Genomic DNA, 17,431 nt, shown 5'->3' with positions numbered 1-17,431 from the left:
TTTTAGCAACTAGCATTAGAACGCTTACGGCACCTCCTCACTCTACATCACTACCTGTCTGTAATAACACTCTTGTGTTCTTGTGGAGATTTGTGTTCATGCAGCGACAAGTCAAGTGGAACATCTTCCCAGAGGAGTGGAGGTTATTAGAACAGCTAATGGGGACTAAGTGTGGAAAGGGTTGATCAAAAAGCACATACAAAACTTATGGTCATGTGTATGTCAGATTGTTTTAAACTGAGTTTGACTGAATTTGGATGAAAGTTCTAAAAATTCTCCTAAATAACCATTAAAATGATTGTTAAAAAAAAAAAAAAAGAAAAGAAAAAAAAGCAGTATTATAAAGGCTAATTAAATCGAATAAAAAAAAATTGTATACCTTTATTATAATATAATAAAATTAAATAATCTCAGAAATTTACACATCAAATTTAAAAATAAATAAATAAATAAATAAATAGTTTTGGAGAATTTTCAATTCTCAATTCTGTGGGATTTAATTTTAATTTAATATTTTAATTTCATATTTTATTGCACCCTAAACTAATGTCTGTACTTTGCGCATTAAATAAGCACTAAATGATGCTGGGCTTATTTTCTATTTTATAGCTCAGTTCAAAGGGTGTATCCTGAGCTACACTCTAGATAAGACCGTGACTTTGCTGCAGCCCTGCCAGTGCCTGTGAAAGATGTCTGGTTTGTGCATCTTAATTTTGGTTGGGATCTCTGCTGCCTGGGCTCAAACAGTCGAGGATGGGGCCCGAGATTTCTTGCAGAAATTCGACGAGGAAGCGTCCCGTCTCATGTACCAGTACAGTCTCGCATCTTGGGAATACAACACGAACATCACGGCAGAGAACTCGGATAAACTGGTGAGTAAAAGAACGAAGTGTCAATGGTTTTCTTTGGAATGGGACCTCTTTGTGAGAATGTAATTTCCACAGTTTTTAAAGGGACCACAAATTAAGTGTTGATAAAGTGCAAGTTAAAAATCTGTGTACTGACAAAAATGAGCTACAGTACGGTCCTGAATTTCTGTATAAACTTTGTTTATTTCGAATGTATATTGTACATATTTGCTCTTCTTCTTGGCATGTTATGAATTATGACAGTAATGATACTGAATCTGATCCTGGCCCTCTTTCTATAGGCAGTACAAGGGGCAATCTGGAGCAAATACTACTCTAATGTATCCGAGCAGTCCAATGCTTTTCCTATCGATCAGATTTCTGATCCAGAGATTAAACTCCAACTCCGATCGCTCCAAGACAAAGGCTCGGGGGCTCTGTCACCTGATAAAGCCAGCCATGTAAGTACGGTGACACTACGATCCATAATTGGCGGTATTTCTTCTATATATCTGTTTATATGACTTATCCATATTTATGACTGAAATGTAACCTAATCCAATGCTTGTACATTGTAATAATAAGTCCTCTGCATTGTCTCTTACAAACTCTCTGTTGGTACTGCAGCTTGGTAAAGTCATGAATGAGATGAGCACTATTTACGGCACAGGAACGGTGTGTAAATTCGATGACCCCTTCGACTGCGAGACTTTGGAACCAGGTATTGTAGCCGGAGAGATAACAGGCTCTATTGAGACAGTCATAAACCATAAAGTCATATAATGTCATGTTTTTTTTATCAAGTGTGATTGCTTAGAGTAATGAATTCCTATGTAGACTTATGGATAAGGCTTGGATAAAGAGTTCAGAATAGAGGACATGCTGTTACAGGAAAATAATCATATTTGGCTTATTAGAATTAACTTTTCTTAAAAGTGAGCATATTCCAGATTTCCATCCCTAACATTGCCACACTTGACTTGGCCAGGCCATTTGATTTGTTCTAATAACTATACGAATTGCTATACTCTGAATTAGTGTTGTACTCAATTTAAATCCGTTTTATATGTAGAGCACATTTAGCAGTGAACATTGTCACACAGGAGATTTGCATAAATAAATAGAGAGTGGCCAACCAAAAATCTCAGTACAATGATATGAGGAAGAAACCTTAAAGGAACTCAAAATGCAACCCAATCTTATCTTGTTAGTGGCAACTGTAGTTCAGTGTAAGCCACTGTAGCAGGAACCGTTTATGTTCATTGCTGTCCAAACTCATTTTCATCGTGTATTAGGGGTTCCATATACAGCAAGTGTATCTTCAATCTTTAAACTGTCCATGTGAAGGCCCATGTGGCATCTGGATGAGGCAGGTCTGGAGAGCACAAGGGTGCAGGATCACTGGTATTTCACAATCATGTGTAGATTGAGAAAGAGAGCTCTTAAAGGGGTGGTGGGTGTGGCTTAAGTCTAGACTAACAGTAATATAGAGTCACTGAACAAGTGCACTCTTTTAAAGGTCCCTTATAATCCAAGAGTAGACAATAAGGAAATACAAAGACTTAAGGGTTTAATCTTATCTTCCTGCTTGTTTAACTGGAAAATAAAGGATAAATGTCCATGTACACAAAAACATTTTACTGTCATACACCAGCTTTAAACATCCAACAACTTCAGGCTTATTCTTATTTTTGGTTTTGTTTCATCACTAATGAGAATAAAACACGTTGGAAAAGTTTCTGTACATGTTTTTTCGTCTTTATGGCCCTTCATTTCCTGCCACGTCTTTCCTTTTCCAGGCCTGGAAGCAATCATGGCTGACAGCAGGGATTACTACGAGCGGCTACACGTGTGGGAAGGCTGGAGGGTTCAGGTTGGCAAGAAGATGAGAACGCTCTATGAAGACTACGTGGACTTGAAAAACGAAGTCGCCCAGCTGAACAGTATGACGCATCGTGACTAACTCGGGCTCGATTCCATTTCACAGCAGTCCTCTCATAAATAGCAAAAGCAATTACTCGACACATCAGTTTAGTAATAGCATTGGAGAGGACATTGCTTTCAAATGGAGTGTTAAAGGGCATGAATTTAGATGTTGAGATGTGCTTATTCGCTGCTTTTTTTTAATATTAAAGATTATACCGATTATGGCGACTACTGGAGGGCTAATTATGAAACAATCGATGACCCAAAATACAGCTACAATCGGGACGAACTGATGACAGATGTTAGACGCATATATAACGAGGTAGGTCTGAGGTTACATAACACGCATTGGTTAACGAGTACCTAAAAAGTGAAATTAATTATTGACAAGTAATTCCTTGATAAGATTATTATCTATACGTTTATTTCTGAGACAGTGCAATTCAAAATAAAGATTTGTACTAATAACTGGAAATTGTTTTTCTATGTAGATTCTGCCTTTGTACAAAGAGCTTCATGCATATGTGAGAGCCAAGTTACAGAACACATATCCTGGCCACATCGCCACTAAAGGGGGTCTTCCAGCCCATTTGCTTGGTAAAGCAATTTTCCCAATCATTGTCCCAAAGCAGCATTTAAAGTTGGACGTTTTTTTTTATTTAGTGCCTTAAGTTTGTTCCCCAAAAAATGTATCTGTAATGATTGAGCTAGTAGTGAGAGTGGCAAGGAAAAACTCCCTGAGAAGGTATAAGAAAGAAACCTTAGAAAAGGGAAACCGTCTTCATTCAATTGGCATCAAATGTCGATATAAATTACAGTCCAAATCAATCTTCTTGAGTTGCTCAGTAACTTCATGGATCTTTACGCTGTTCATGTGGAAACATCCTCATGGTGCACAGAGTGGTCTCCAATTAAAGAGAACGTCATCCAGAAGTAGGGCATCAAGATGAATCAGGGAAATATAAAGTAGATGAAACTGGCAGGAACACTGGCCACTGGTAGCCATAAATGATACTATATAGCTCAGAATTGGCCATATCTAAAGCATATAGACCAGTGCTGATCCTGAGCAGGAGCTCATTCAGTTATGTTTTTTATTTTGACCTGCCCAATAGATTTTTTTAAACAAAATATAATGTACTATTGTAATTGAATTTAAACTGATCCTGATCAGGCAGATACTAAGGATGAATAAATGAGTGTTTTCTTTGTTCTTTGCTGAAAGCTTCATATTTTATATATTCATATCTTGCTTGCTTAATCCCAGGCTGCAGGATCCCAGTCCTTGTTTCCACATTAAATCAGACCCAGATGAATGGAATTCCCAATTAAAGGGAAAATTTAACGCTTCCATAGCCATCCTATACAATCATGTGCCTCTAACTTGGTGGTAACAGTCTAGGGAGGAACCACAGTATGGTGTGTGTTAAACGGCAATTAGGATTGAATGAGTAATGAGGATTTCAAATGACTAGTAAGATATCCCTGTTTTTGTTCTCCATGTTTTCCAGGTGATATGTGGGGGAGGTTTTGGACCAACCTTTACCCCCTCTGTGTCCCTTATCAAGACAAACCTGATATCGACGTGACCTCAGCGATGATGGGGCAGGTCTGGCTTAAAAAAAAAATAAAATTTATTAGCGCATACGTATTTAAGCAGCAGCTGATTCTTATCTCAGCCCAAAGGTCCATTCCAAATCAGATTGCAGATTGTTATCCGATTTCTGGCGCATGACTTCTTATCGATTTTATTAACCGTAAAATTTTGAGGAAATATTTTATTGCTGATTTCAGGGCTGGAACGAACTGCGGCTGTTCCAGGAAGCCGAAAAGTTCTTTGTGTCCGTGAACATGTCAGCCATGTTTCCTAACTTCTGGACAAAGTCGATGTTCACAAAACCTGACGATGGCAGGAAAGTGGTGTGTCATGCCACAGCGTGGGACATGGGCAACCGAGAGGACTACAGGTACTGAGGCAGGGGTCTGTCTGTCTGTCTGTCTGTCTATCCATCCGTCCATCCATCCATCCATTTCTTTATCTTCTGACAGTAGTTTACATTGTGGCACGTTAACTTATGTAAATAATTGAAATAGTTGTCTAATTCTAAATAATACATTACAAATTTAAATTAAGCTGAAATAATTGAAATTTGGGTTAAATACTCCTGAGAATGTAAATTTATTTTTTAAATAGTATGTATTTGATTTGATTTAGTATTTAATTTATTTAATAATATTATTTATTATGCAAATCATTTCCAGGATTATTTTGATCCATCAAAACAAACTAACAAACAAACAAAAAGAAACTTGGGACATTAGCAAGTCTTCAGTATGAGACATAAAGTAGGTTCCTCTACTGATCTGCTATTCATATACTCCAGAATCAAAATGTGCACTACGGTGACCATGGACCATTTTCTAACCGCACATCATGAGATGGGACATAATCAGTACCAGATGGCGTATCGACACCTACCGTACCTGCTCAGAGATGGAGCCAATGAGGGCTTTCACGAAGCTGTGGGGGAGATCATGAGCCTGTCAGCCGCAACCCCGTCTCACCTGCAGTCTCTGGGGCTCCTGCCGTCTGACTTTAAAGAAGATGCAGGTATGGACACTTCCCGTTTCACCAAAGTGGGGTCCATTTGTTTTGTTTGTTGTTTATTCTAAAACAGACAAATGATTCAATGATTTTAATTCTAGTCAACTCACAGAGTAGATTCCTGAATCTTGGAAAGAACTGAGTAGGAGTGTACATGCAGAACCATAATGGTCATGTGACAGGGAAAAATATACAAAAAAACACTCAAATCACTGCCACTCAAATCAGACACTACTTGAACACACCCCCTATAGTAGGAATATCCTTTCAGGTAATGGTCTTAAAGCACACTATGGTTTTTTTTAAGTAATTACAGCCAGACTATGGATGGGTAGATAGATGTATGAATATGTATAGGACATCTTTGGAGGCATTAGCATCACATTTTCCCTTTACTTGAACTAGCATCCCAAACCTGTTCTAGCATAAAAATGCCCCTGTGCACAAAGCCAGCTCCAAGAAGTTTGAACATGGTTTGGAGTGGAAGATCTTGAGTAGCCTGCTTCAGTGGTCTTAACATTATCCCTAATGAACAGCGTACATAAATACCTGCCTTTAGTAACACTCCAGCAGCTGTATGAGCACAAATCTGTCCACAAACACACTCCAAAATCTAGTGGAACATCTTTCAAGAAGTGGGAATATTACATCAGCAAATAGAGAGTAATTGTCAAATAGGATGTTCAGAAAGCACGAATGTATGTTTAGGGTATTTGTTTATGGCCTAGTGGCAGTGGTGGACAGAAACTAAATAAATGTAATTCAATACTGTACTTCAGTAGCTTTTTTTGCGTATCTTTATTTTTCTCATGTAGTTCCAATAGGGGAAACGTTTACTTTAACTTGACTACATTTTTGAATACAAGTCAGATATCTTACTTTTTACTCAACTCAACAAATGTCTTTATCCATTCACCTCCTCGATATTTGGAATTGTCAGGATGTTCTCCAAATTTCTGAAGCTGGTATAAAACACTAAATAATCCATATGCTAGCGTTAACTGCTAGCCACTTCCTGATTAATGGCTAACGTTAGCGCTATGGATTCTTTAGCATTTTCCTGCATGCGCAAAACAAATCCTATTTCTGGTACAAAATGAGAAGCGACAGTGTTAATTATTTTTTAATACCCCTGGCATTGTTGTGTATGTTTTTAAGTTTATTGTTAATAAAATAATGTGCTTAAAGTGCAACGCAGAGACTAAACAAACGTGTGGTCCGCCACTTAATACGTTCCTGAGGGGAAACTTTAACTATGTTTCGCAAGTAAAAAGCATGCGTACCAAACTGAAAGCCCTGTGTTTTCTATATTAACCTATATATGTATATAAAGACATTATAGCCATAGAACTATGGATACTTAAGTACATTTGAAGGCAAATACGTTTATAATTTTTCTCAGGTAAAAGTTTAAAGGGGGCACTTTACATCGAGTAATATTTTACCTACTGTATCACTACTTTTACTCAAGTACATGGTTTGTATATTTCCTCCACCATTGCCCAGTGTCTGTAATTCATCTTACCACCAAAAACTTTCTCAAAAAAAGTGCCTGTAGTTTACTGTAAAGCCTTGTATATAGGGGCAGTTTGTATTTTATATGTTTGTGTATGAATTATTTAAATAACTACATGGAAAATATATTTCTTTCTGTCAATTTTGCCCTGTTTAGCATTCCATTATACAAAAAAAAAAAATAAAAAATCAGGGCCCTTGAGGGGAAGCATCGATTCCAATCCAAAATAATTTACATTCACTGTGACTTTTTTTTTTACAGAGACGGATATTAACTTCCTGCTGAAGCAAGCCCTTACCATTGTGGCAACGTTGCCGTTCACCTACATGCTGGAGGAATGGAGATGGCAGGTGTTTAAGGAGGAGATTCCCAAAGAAAAGTGGATGCTCCGCTGGTGGGAGATGAAGTACGTGAAAGAACGGATTCAGTCTTATGAAGTCAGGAGAAATTCCTTTTTGATGCAATTTCTTTGTTACTTGTTTTTTTTTCCAGTGAAGTTAGGAACGCTAAAAATGTGTACAAGTCTAAGTGTTATATAAGTAACAATTAAATAGACAAACCTACTGGGACACTTGTCCCAGAAATGCTGCCACACATATGCATAGGATGTAGTAGCACAAAACCAGTTCCAGAAAGATACGCTTAGCATAGGTTGGAATGGAAGGCCTTGAGTGACCTGGTATTTGGCTCGAGTCTCAAACCTACTCAACACCTTCGGGATGAATGTGAATGCCGACAGCACCCCAGGCCTCCTCACCTCACCTACATCAGTATCTCCACTAATGAGGCTAAAGCACAAAGTGCACTCTAAAATCTAGTGAAACATCCTCCCAGAAGAGTGGAAGTTATTTTACCAGCGAATGGGGACTAAATGGGGATTGGGTTCCTCAAAAAAAGGGGTACAAATCTTATGATCTGGTGTCCACAACCTTTTGTAAATATAGTATATTTAAAAAGTATTTCTGTCTACACTGTAAAGAACCCAAAAGTAGACTGAATAGGCAATACAGAAAAATGTGATGTTTATTATACTAGTGCACTCACCTAAGAATTTTTCTTATCGTCTTCAGACGAGAGTTGGTCGGTGTGGTGGAGCCTTTACCTAGAGATGAGACCTACTGTGACCCACCTGCACTTTTCCATGTGTCTGGAGACTATTCATTTATCCGGTAATCCCTCATCACATAAAAAACGTTTGATAAATTCATTAATAGTCACGACCCTTCTGATAATGCAGACAACTATTTTTTTCATTTGACACAGATACTTTACGAGAACCATATACCAGTTCCAGTTTCAGGCCGCGCTTTGCCAGGAAGCTGGCCACATCGGCCCCCTGTACAAATGCGACATCACAAACTCGACCAAAGCTGGCAACAAACTGAGGTATACAGAACTTTCACAACTTCGCTACCGAAAAGCCGATTGCTCAGAAGCTGTTGCGTCATTTCGCTCAACCGCAAATCTGATGGGTGCCAGGAAAAAAAAAAAAACACAGGTTATATGTTGCGTTTGTAGTAACAGTAATGCACATCCTTATTTGGAATCAAAACGATGAATCATTTGGGTTCTGAGACACGTGTATATTTCTGGCATTTTTGGAAGAAGTCTCTAGTGTCAGCACTTTGTAACGGTCAAAGGTGTGACTTCTGTTTCCAGTAGGGGAATGTATATTTATCAATTTTTTTACAATTAAGTCTTGCAGTTTCTTAGTAAACTCTTTGTGGCCCATCGCTCCTAGAAAAACTAATACAGCAACAACTGACTTATCTGCTTTTAAACAGAATCATCGTAATTGATGGTAGATTTCTGAATAGTCAGTTGTTGGAAGATGTTCAAGATTGTGGTTGATTATTACAGCAGGCTCAGTCATATAACTTTATTAAATACAGCTCTGGATTACACAAGCTGTAATAAAAATCACTACAAACCCTGCACCTTCTTCAAAAATGTTAAAGATTCAGAATAATTTAAAAACCAAACGTAAGGAATGACGCTGAATTGTATCGTGTGTCTCCTAAAAGGCAAATGCTTGAGTTAGGACGATCAAAATCTTGGACACGGGCTTTGGAGGAGATCTCGGGTGACACTAGGATGGACTCCAAACCTTTGTTGAACTACTTTAGTACATTGCATGAGTGGCTTAAGGAGGAGAACCAGAAAAACAACAGAGAACCAGGCTGGGATGCGGCTCTCGATCCATGTGAGTGCTGAATGCCCAGGGAATAAAATTTCTCAACATTGTCAATTTGCTAACCAAAAGTACATTTTTGACAATGTGATTTTTATTGCTATTAATATAACTTGCTTGCTTACAGATTCTGAAAATGCTATTAAAGTGAGAATAAGTCTGAAAGCTGCTCTGGGAGATAATGCAGTAGGTTTTCTCCTTATCTTTTATATATTCTTCATATTTACCACAATTTTACCACAAATACTAATGAAATTGCAATTTTTTTTTTTTTAGTACCAGTGGAATGACAATGAGATGTACCTCTTTAAGGCCTCTATGGCCTTTGCAATGCGACAGTACTATTTAGAGACCAAAGAGGAAGTGGTCAACTTTATGTCAGTAACAAACAAAATTATTATTATATTTATTTTTGTTTGCTCATAATTAATGATTTACATACATACATATACATATCTACACACATACCTACACACACACACACACACACACACACACACACACACACACACACACACACACACATCTACACACATACACATACATATCTACACACATATCTACACACATACATACATACATACATACATATCTACACACATATCTACACACATACATATCTACACACATCTACACACATATCTACACACATACACACACATATCTACACACATACACACACATCTACACACACACACACACATACATATCTACACACATACACATACATATACATATCTACACACATACATATCTACACATACAGTATATACACATTTTTACACACATACACATATACACACGTATACTGTATATATACACACACACACACACACACACACACACACACACACACACACACACACACACACATACATATACACACACATATGGGCTGTCAAAATGTACGTATTACTGCAAATTAGGTAGGAGACCCAAACCCGATATGGTTTAAATATATGGTTTACATGGGTTGGAATGGAAGATCTTGAGTGGCCTGCTGTACAGCTCAGACCTCAACCACTGACTGCAACCCCAAGCCTCCTTATCTCCTACAGTACCTGACTTTACCAACACCCTTGTGTCTGAATGAGCACAAATCTCCATAACACACTCCAAAATCTAGTGGAACAACTTCCCAGAAGATAGAACGCTATTATAACAGCAATTGGGAACGGGGAACAGAATGTTAAAAAGCACATAAATGTTATGGTCAGGTGTCCACAAACTTTTGTCAATATATTGTTTGTATGTTTGTTTGTATTCCTATATAAATCAATTTAATTGATTTTGTTTTCAATGTCTCCAGGGCAGAGAATATCCACACCTACAAAGAAACATTAAGGATCTCATTTTACTTTGTGGTGACCAATCCGAATAACGTATCTAGGATTGTTCCCAAAGCGGACGTGGAAGCGGCAATCTGGTGAGAACACTGCTAACACGTGATCGGAATAAAACAGAGCTGTACTGTGGCTCAAACTGCTGAAGAAGTTGCTTTTAACGCTCGATGGGTCAGGACTGTTTTGGCAGCAAAAAGGGGGACCAACACAATATTAGGCAGGTGGTCAAAAAATGATGCGTGATCCGTGTATCGTACGACGTTTTTCTTTTATACCTCAACAATTTGCAATGTTCACTTTTAAAAATGTTCCGTTGTTCGTTGCAGTTACAGCTATAACTCTGAATGTCACAAAGAGCCAACACTGGAGTCTCAGTTATGAAAAATGCTAAATCATTAAAGTCTGGGTACTGAATTTGTCACCATTTCGTTTCGTAAATGCTTCACAGTCAGAATAATAAAAGATTTTTTTATTCTAAAACACACACACGGAATTGGGGGTTGTGAGAACGAAACAAAGAACTGAAAATATCTAAACAATAACAAAACTGTTCTTATAGAAATCCTTCTGACTAATAATAGTAGAAATGATTTCATCAGACGCTTTTGAAGCGGTTTGGCATTCTCGAAAGATAGTGCATGTGACCCGTAGCTGGATGTTACGCAAAACGTAGGTACTCTCCAACGACTTACTGACAAGTGCATCACGTTCTAGAAGATGTATGGTTATAAATAGTTAGAGTTACAAAGTGTTTAGAGTGTGTAAAATCCCCCTAACCAATCCTCCCCTCTTCCTTTGCCCCTCACACAGGCTTTCCAGAGGTCGCATTAATGGGGTTTTTCAGCTGACTGATGACACGTTGGAGTTTGAAGGCCTGCGTGCTACCCCGGCTCCTCTCTCAGAGCCACCTGTTCAAGTGTGGCTGATTGCGTTCGGAGTGGTCATGGCGGTGGTGGTTTGCATAGGCATTTACGTCGTGGTCATGGGGGCTGTATATAGGAAGAGGTAAGCGCGGTAGGGAGAGAAGAAAAAACCCTTAAGCATCAGGAAACGTGATGCATTGCATCATCCTGCCCAGCTGATTTCATCGCCATTTTCCAGATTGAATATTTATTTACGATTCATTGACCGCAGGCTGTACAAGCCGAATCCTGTATATTTAAACAAATCTTTTTTTGATTCATAGGAAAGCCAAAGAAGTGAACGAGCCTGAGAACCCATACGAGGAAAGTATAATTAACGGGACAATGAACAAAGCATACGAGACCGACAGCGAACAAACAGGGTTTTGATGATCTGATCGGCATACATGAGAAATCTCGAAGGAAAACGCGAAAGTTAAAAACGAAGAAGAAGTGATTATTCGCAATTAAAATGATCATCTGTGTGTGAGATCTATTCAATTGTACATATGAAGTAGATGGATCACATGCTCAAATAGCTTATTTATGTGTCAGTGTTGTAATGAATTACTGTGTATTGTATTATTGCAATTTTATATATTATAAAAATATTCTAAATAAAAAAAATATATGTAATTAAAAAGAAATTCTGAAATCTGCTTACCTAATGGATTAGTTTTATTTTGAAGGTTTGAGTTCAGTGAGACATTGTACAATAAGGAGCTTAATCTAAATTCACTGTACAATAGTTCAATTGTACTTCTTTCTGTACAGAGATTCAATGCCTAAGACAACTATTCAGTGGACTCTAATGAGCGACAAAGCTGGTGGGCTTGGCCCCCCACAAATGGCATTCACATGTAAATTTCTATTGAATTGTGATTCAACAGAAGCATTAAAAAAAAAACTAATGAAACTGGTCTGAACAAAAATGGTATTTTGTTGCACAACCTTTCGAGGCAATCACTGCAATCAAGCGATTTCTGTAACTTACAATGAGACTTCTGCACATGCCGACATGTACTTTGTCCCACTCCTCGTGAGCGATCTGCTCCAGCTGTCTCAGGATGAAAGGGTGCCTTCTCCAGACTGCATGTTTCAGCTCTTTCCACAGAAGTTCCACAGGATTTAGATCAGGGCTCACAGAAGGCCACCTCAGAGTAGACCAAAGTTTTGTAAATCTTGGAGGTTTTGGGTCATTATTTTGCTGGAGGACCCATGACCTGTGACTGAGACCAAGCTTTCTGACACTGGGCAGCACACTTCGTTCAAATATGCCTTGATAGTGTTGAGATTTCATTGTACTCTGCACAGATTTGACACCCTGTGCCAGATGCAGCAAAGCAGCCTCGGAACACAACTGAGCCCCCTCCATGTTTCCCCAGTAGATACCCTGTTCTTTTGTATGCTTCATTTTTGAATCTGTGAACATAGAGCTGATGTGACTTGCCAAATAAAGCACCAGTTTTGTCTCATGTGTCTAAAGGACATTCTCCTAAAAGTTTTGTGGCTTGTCAATATGCATTTTGTCAAATTCCAGTCTTGCTGTTTTGTGATTTGCCTTCAACAGTGGAGTCTTTCTTCGATCTGACCTCTACTTTCTTTGGAAGTTGTTTTGTGCTTTTTGGTTAACATTCATTTTATCTGCTGCTAAGTTTTTCATCAGTTTCATCAGGTTGGCTGGCTACAGTCCCGTGGATCTTCAACATCTGAATAAAAAGTGTAGTCACAGGAGCATCAAGCTGCTTGGAGATGGTCTTATTGCCTTTATCTTTAACATGCTTGTCTACCATTTTCTTTCTAATCTCCTAAGACAACTCTCGCCTTAGCTTTCTGTGGTCCGTGTTCAGTGTGGTGCAAACCATGATCCCAAACAGCACAGTGACGACTTATCAACCCTGAAATAGCCAGACTGACTGATTACAAGTTTGAAGACACCTGTGGGTAATTAAAGGGCACACTTTAGTTTAACATGTCTCTATGGTCAAATTATTTTCAGTTTTTTGTAGGAGTACCATAAATTTTGTCCAGGCTAGTTTCATTAGTTAGTTTTTGTTATATGCTTTTGTTGAATTAATAAGTTAATTTTCAGTCATTTTTTTTTATTTATTATTCATTTTGTCAGTTTCAAGTTAATTCAGGGACCATTCTGTGTAAATATATATGATATATACAATCTTTTAAGTTTGGAAACACCTAGTCTTTCATGGTTTTGAGGCACATGCATGTTTTTTGTTTATATCTAACAAACTAGGTAAAATAATTGCTTAAAAAACTAAAAGAGAGTTCTATGGACGAAGAGTCCAAATTCATTCATTCATTCATTCATTTATTTATAAAAGCACATTTAAAAACAACCCAGGGTTGACCAAAGTGCTGTACAAATTAGAATGAACAGGTACAGGTATACATTACAAACATTACAAAGGAAGCAATAAATGAATAGATTAAGAGCTTAGAAGATGTGTTTTAAGATTTGATTTGAAAGAAGAGAGTGATGATGCCGACCGGATCGATGCTGGAAGGTTATTCCAAAGTTTAGGGCCGACTATTGCAAAAGCTCGGTCTCCACGATGCTTTAATCTCGTTCTACGAATAAAGAGCATTCCGAGAGTGCCTGATCTGAGGTTCCTAGAGGGGTTATGATGGTATAAAATCTCAGAAAGGTATATAGGTGCTAAACCATGTAGTGCTTTAAAAACAAAAAATAGAATTTTAAATTCTATACGCAATTTTACAGGTAGCCAATGCAAAGAAGTTAAAATCGATTTATATGATCAAACTTTCGTTTTCCTCTTAAAAGTCTGGCTGCAGCGTTCTGTACTGTTTGAAGACGTCCGATCAGAGATTGATTTGCTCCATAATAGAGCGAATTACAATAATCGAGACGTGAAGTAATAAAAGCATGGATAAGTAGTTCAAAGTTCTCAAAAGATAGAGCAGGTTTGACTTTTGACAAACGTCGTAGGTGAAAAAAACATGATTTGACGACAGCATTAATCTGTTTATTAAACTTGAGCCCTGAGTCAAACAGAACACCAAGATTTTTTGCATATGGAGTAACATAAGAGCTTAAGATGCCGAGGTCTAAGTTGCTAAAATCATAAAAATCACTTGGACTAAACAGTAAGACTTCATTTTTGTTTTCGTTTAAGGATAAAAAATTATCGGAAAGCCAAGTTTTCACTTCATGAAAGCAAGACAACAGAACCTCTAAGGAGCTTGGATCACTGTGTTTAAAGGGGAGATACAGTTGGGTGTCGTCAGCGTATAAATGAAATGATACTCCATGTCTGGAAAAAATGGAACCCAATGGCAGCAAATATAGGGAGAACAGTGTTGGGGACAGGATGGATCCCTGAGGAACACCACAGGAAAGACATGCAGTAGAGGAGGTATGTTGGCCGATTCGGACAGAAAACAACCTATTAGTTAAAAAAGACTGAAACCACTTCAAAACGATACCCTGAAAGCCTAAAAGACTTTCCAGTCGAGAGAGAAGAATAGAGTGATCAACTATGTCAAAAGCAGAGCTGAGGTCTAAAAGGACCAGAGCTACAGCGCTTCCGTTATCTGTAGCCAACAAAATGTCATTGGTAACTTTCAGTAGAGCAGATTCAGTACTGTGCAATTTTCTAAAACCTGATTGAAATGAATCATAAAATTAGTTAGACTCAAGAAAAGAGTTTAGTTGGGTGAATACAGCCTTTTCTAAAATTTTAGAAATGAAAGGGAGATTAGAAATTGGCCTAAAATTAGCAAGGTCAGACACGTTAAGATTTGGTTTCTTCAAAAGTGGAGTTACAGAAGCATGTTTTAGGCAGTCAGGGACCGTGCCAGTACTCAAACACATATTAATAAAAAACACGAGTTCAGGGCCTACAGTGTCAGCAACTTGTTTAACAAAATGTGAAGGAATACTATCATATGGGCAGAAGGTAGGTTTCAGATGAGCAATAATATCTTTACAAATCTGAAGAGATATAGGACAAAACCTGTTCCAAGTAGAGGAGCACCCAGTAATTTCAGATAAATAATGCAAAGCAGGTGATGGTTGTGGCCTGGACTTGGTTATTTTCTCAGTAAAAAATGTTAAGAAGTTTTCACATAAAAAATCAAACACATCTGGAAAAGCATCAACAACTGGATTTAAAACAGCATCAACAGTTGAATATAACACTTTAGGTCTATGATGATTTTTGGAAATAGTCTCTGACAGAAATTAAAATTTTGCATACTTAATAGCTTTCTGAAATGTAGATAGGGAGTCCTTTAAAATTTCATAAGACACCTGCAGCCTGTCCTTGCGCCATTTGCGTTCTGCTCGTCTACAGATTCGTCTAAGTGCACGAATAGAGTCATTAAACCAAGGTGGTGATTTTTTGACAGAACGCTTAATCTTCAGAGGAGCAATGTTATTGACAATATTCAAACAGATGCTGTTAAAGAGATTCAGATAAAGATTAGCATCAAAGCTTTCAATAGGCCAATGTATGGTTGGCAATTCATTGGCTGCCTTATAGGCGATAGCAAAGTCTTTACAAGCTGTGGGAGAAAAATATCGAGACCAGCGAATCTGTGCAGGTGTAGTGTTGGATCGACGAGGAAGGGCAGGTGTGAAAGTCAAAGATTTGTGATCAGAAAAAGCTACGTCTTCGATCTCCATGTCAGTAATGTTAAAACCGAGGGAAAATACCAAATCCAAGGTGTGGCCATGAGTGTGCGTGGGGCTTTGCACCCATTGAGAAAAACCAAATGAGTCCATAAGATTGCAAAAGCCCTTAGATAGCGGCTTACCGGGACAGCAAATGTGAATATTAAAATCACCAAGCAATAAAATATGATCAAATGTAGTTACTACATTACCCATAAAATCAGCAAATTCACTCAAAAACGCATTATTAAAATGGGGTGGTCGATAAATAGTGACATAAAGAACTGATTTTTCCAAGTCAATTAGAGACATTTGAGCCTCAAAGGTTTTTTGAAAGTCTGACGGAATAATACGACAGTGAAAAGAGTTTTTAAAAACAACAGCCAGACCTCCCCCACGACCCGAGGATCGCGGGGAATTAAAAAATGAACAATTTTGAGGAACAAGTTCAGAGAACGGACTTAGGTCCCCCTCTTTTGTCCATGTTTCAGTCATAAAAAGAAAGTCTAAGCTCCGCGAGATAAAAAAAAATCATTCAAGATAAATGTCTTATTTACCAGAGACCTTACATTAAGTAAAGCCATCCGGGGAGGCAGTGGAATGCTCTCCGTTAGAGATCCTCTTTTTAGCGGGCGAATCCGCGGGAGCGGACACAACACAGATGTCTTAATATCAAGCAGCATCTGCCGGTCGTAGACGAATGTTGAAGACCAGGACTCAATTGCAGAAAAGCAGAAAAAGCTTAAAAGAAGCCAGATTAAAAGGAGCGAGAGACGGCTGGCCAAACACAACGGCGCCATCTTGGATGCCAAAATCTATATGCAAAATCTGTCAAATGTGACATTTTTGTCTCTAACGGATGAATTTAGAGGAAAACATAGTGGAAGCTTAAATGGTTTGGGGTTGTTTTGGAAAAAGGAAAGTTGAAGACTTATTCCAGGTGAAAGAAATCAACATGGCAACCATTCTATACTTCAACACCATCAATTCCTTCTGTATTGTGGTTCATTGCAACCTACTTCACCATACACCAAGACGGTGATCCGAAGCAAAGAGTTATTTAAAGAACAGTCTGCTGAAGTGTTATTTATCATAGAATAATCAGTCACTGAGCTCTAGGATGAACTGGATCACAAGCTCAGAAAGAAATCTCCTGAAGAACACCATAGGCTGTTTTTTTTTTTTTCCAAGAGGCATAGCAAAGTATTTCATCTGAATGTTTGAAGAAACGAACTGTCCGGAGCTAATAATGTGTTATTCATGCTAATTTTTCTAGGAAGATCTTTACATTTATACATTTGTTTGATCGAAATAAAGCTTCATACGATGAGATTTCCGAGATTGTTCCATAGAAACAAATTGTATTAGCACATATTATTAATTGGAAAAAAGACACATTATATATATATATTTTTTTTTTATGTTAAATATGTATAACAAAAAACA

The 17,431-nt window shown here is 37.9% G+C and overlaps 1 protein-coding gene and 2 long non-coding RNA genes across 3 annotated transcripts; 1 reads left to right on the top strand and 2 right to left on the bottom strand.

Annotated features, from left to right (window-relative positions):
• Nucleotides 1-634: 634 nt before the first annotated feature.
• ace2 (angiotensin I converting enzyme 2) lies at nucleotides 635-12,803 on the top strand. The gene is made up of 18 exons (XM_083550673.1): nucleotides 635-872; nucleotides 1,151-1,309; nucleotides 1,476-1,569; nucleotides 2,648-2,791; nucleotides 2,984-3,096; nucleotides 3,266-3,371; nucleotides 4,286-4,383; nucleotides 4,569-4,741; nucleotides 5,159-5,385; nucleotides 7,157-7,301; nucleotides 7,966-8,064; nucleotides 8,159-8,281; nucleotides 8,920-9,098; nucleotides 9,214-9,272; nucleotides 9,363-9,463; nucleotides 10,396-10,512; nucleotides 11,240-11,434; nucleotides 11,616-12,803. Exons 1-18 carry the CDS (start codon nucleotides 690-692, stop codon nucleotides 11,719-11,721), a joined length of 2,421 nt encoding a protein of 806 aa, XP_083406799.1. The 5' UTR covers nucleotides 635-689; the 3' UTR covers nucleotides 11,722-12,803.
• LOC310731250 lies at nucleotides 3,455-4,315 on the bottom strand. Its single transcript, XR_014535126.1, has 2 exons — nucleotides 4,185-4,315; nucleotides 3,455-3,769 (listed from the first exon to the last, which is right to left on the bottom strand). It is a non-coding gene; the product is annotated as an uncharacterized lncRNA (long non-coding RNA).
• On the bottom strand, nucleotides 9,514-9,833 carry LOC310731252. Its single transcript, XR_014535128.1, has 2 exons — nucleotides 9,747-9,833; nucleotides 9,514-9,678 (listed from the first exon to the last, which is right to left on the bottom strand). It is a non-coding gene; the product is annotated as an uncharacterized lncRNA (long non-coding RNA).
• Nucleotides 12,804-17,431: the final 4,628 nt, after the last annotated feature.

This window comes from Silurus aristotelis (genome assembly GCF_946808225.1).
Source record: "Silurus aristotelis genome assembly, chromosome: 9".
NCBI classification, from domain to species: Eukaryota; Metazoa; Chordata; class Actinopteri; order Siluriformes; family Siluridae; genus Silurus; species Silurus aristotelis.
This window is presented reverse-complemented; position numbering and strand designations above follow the sequence as displayed.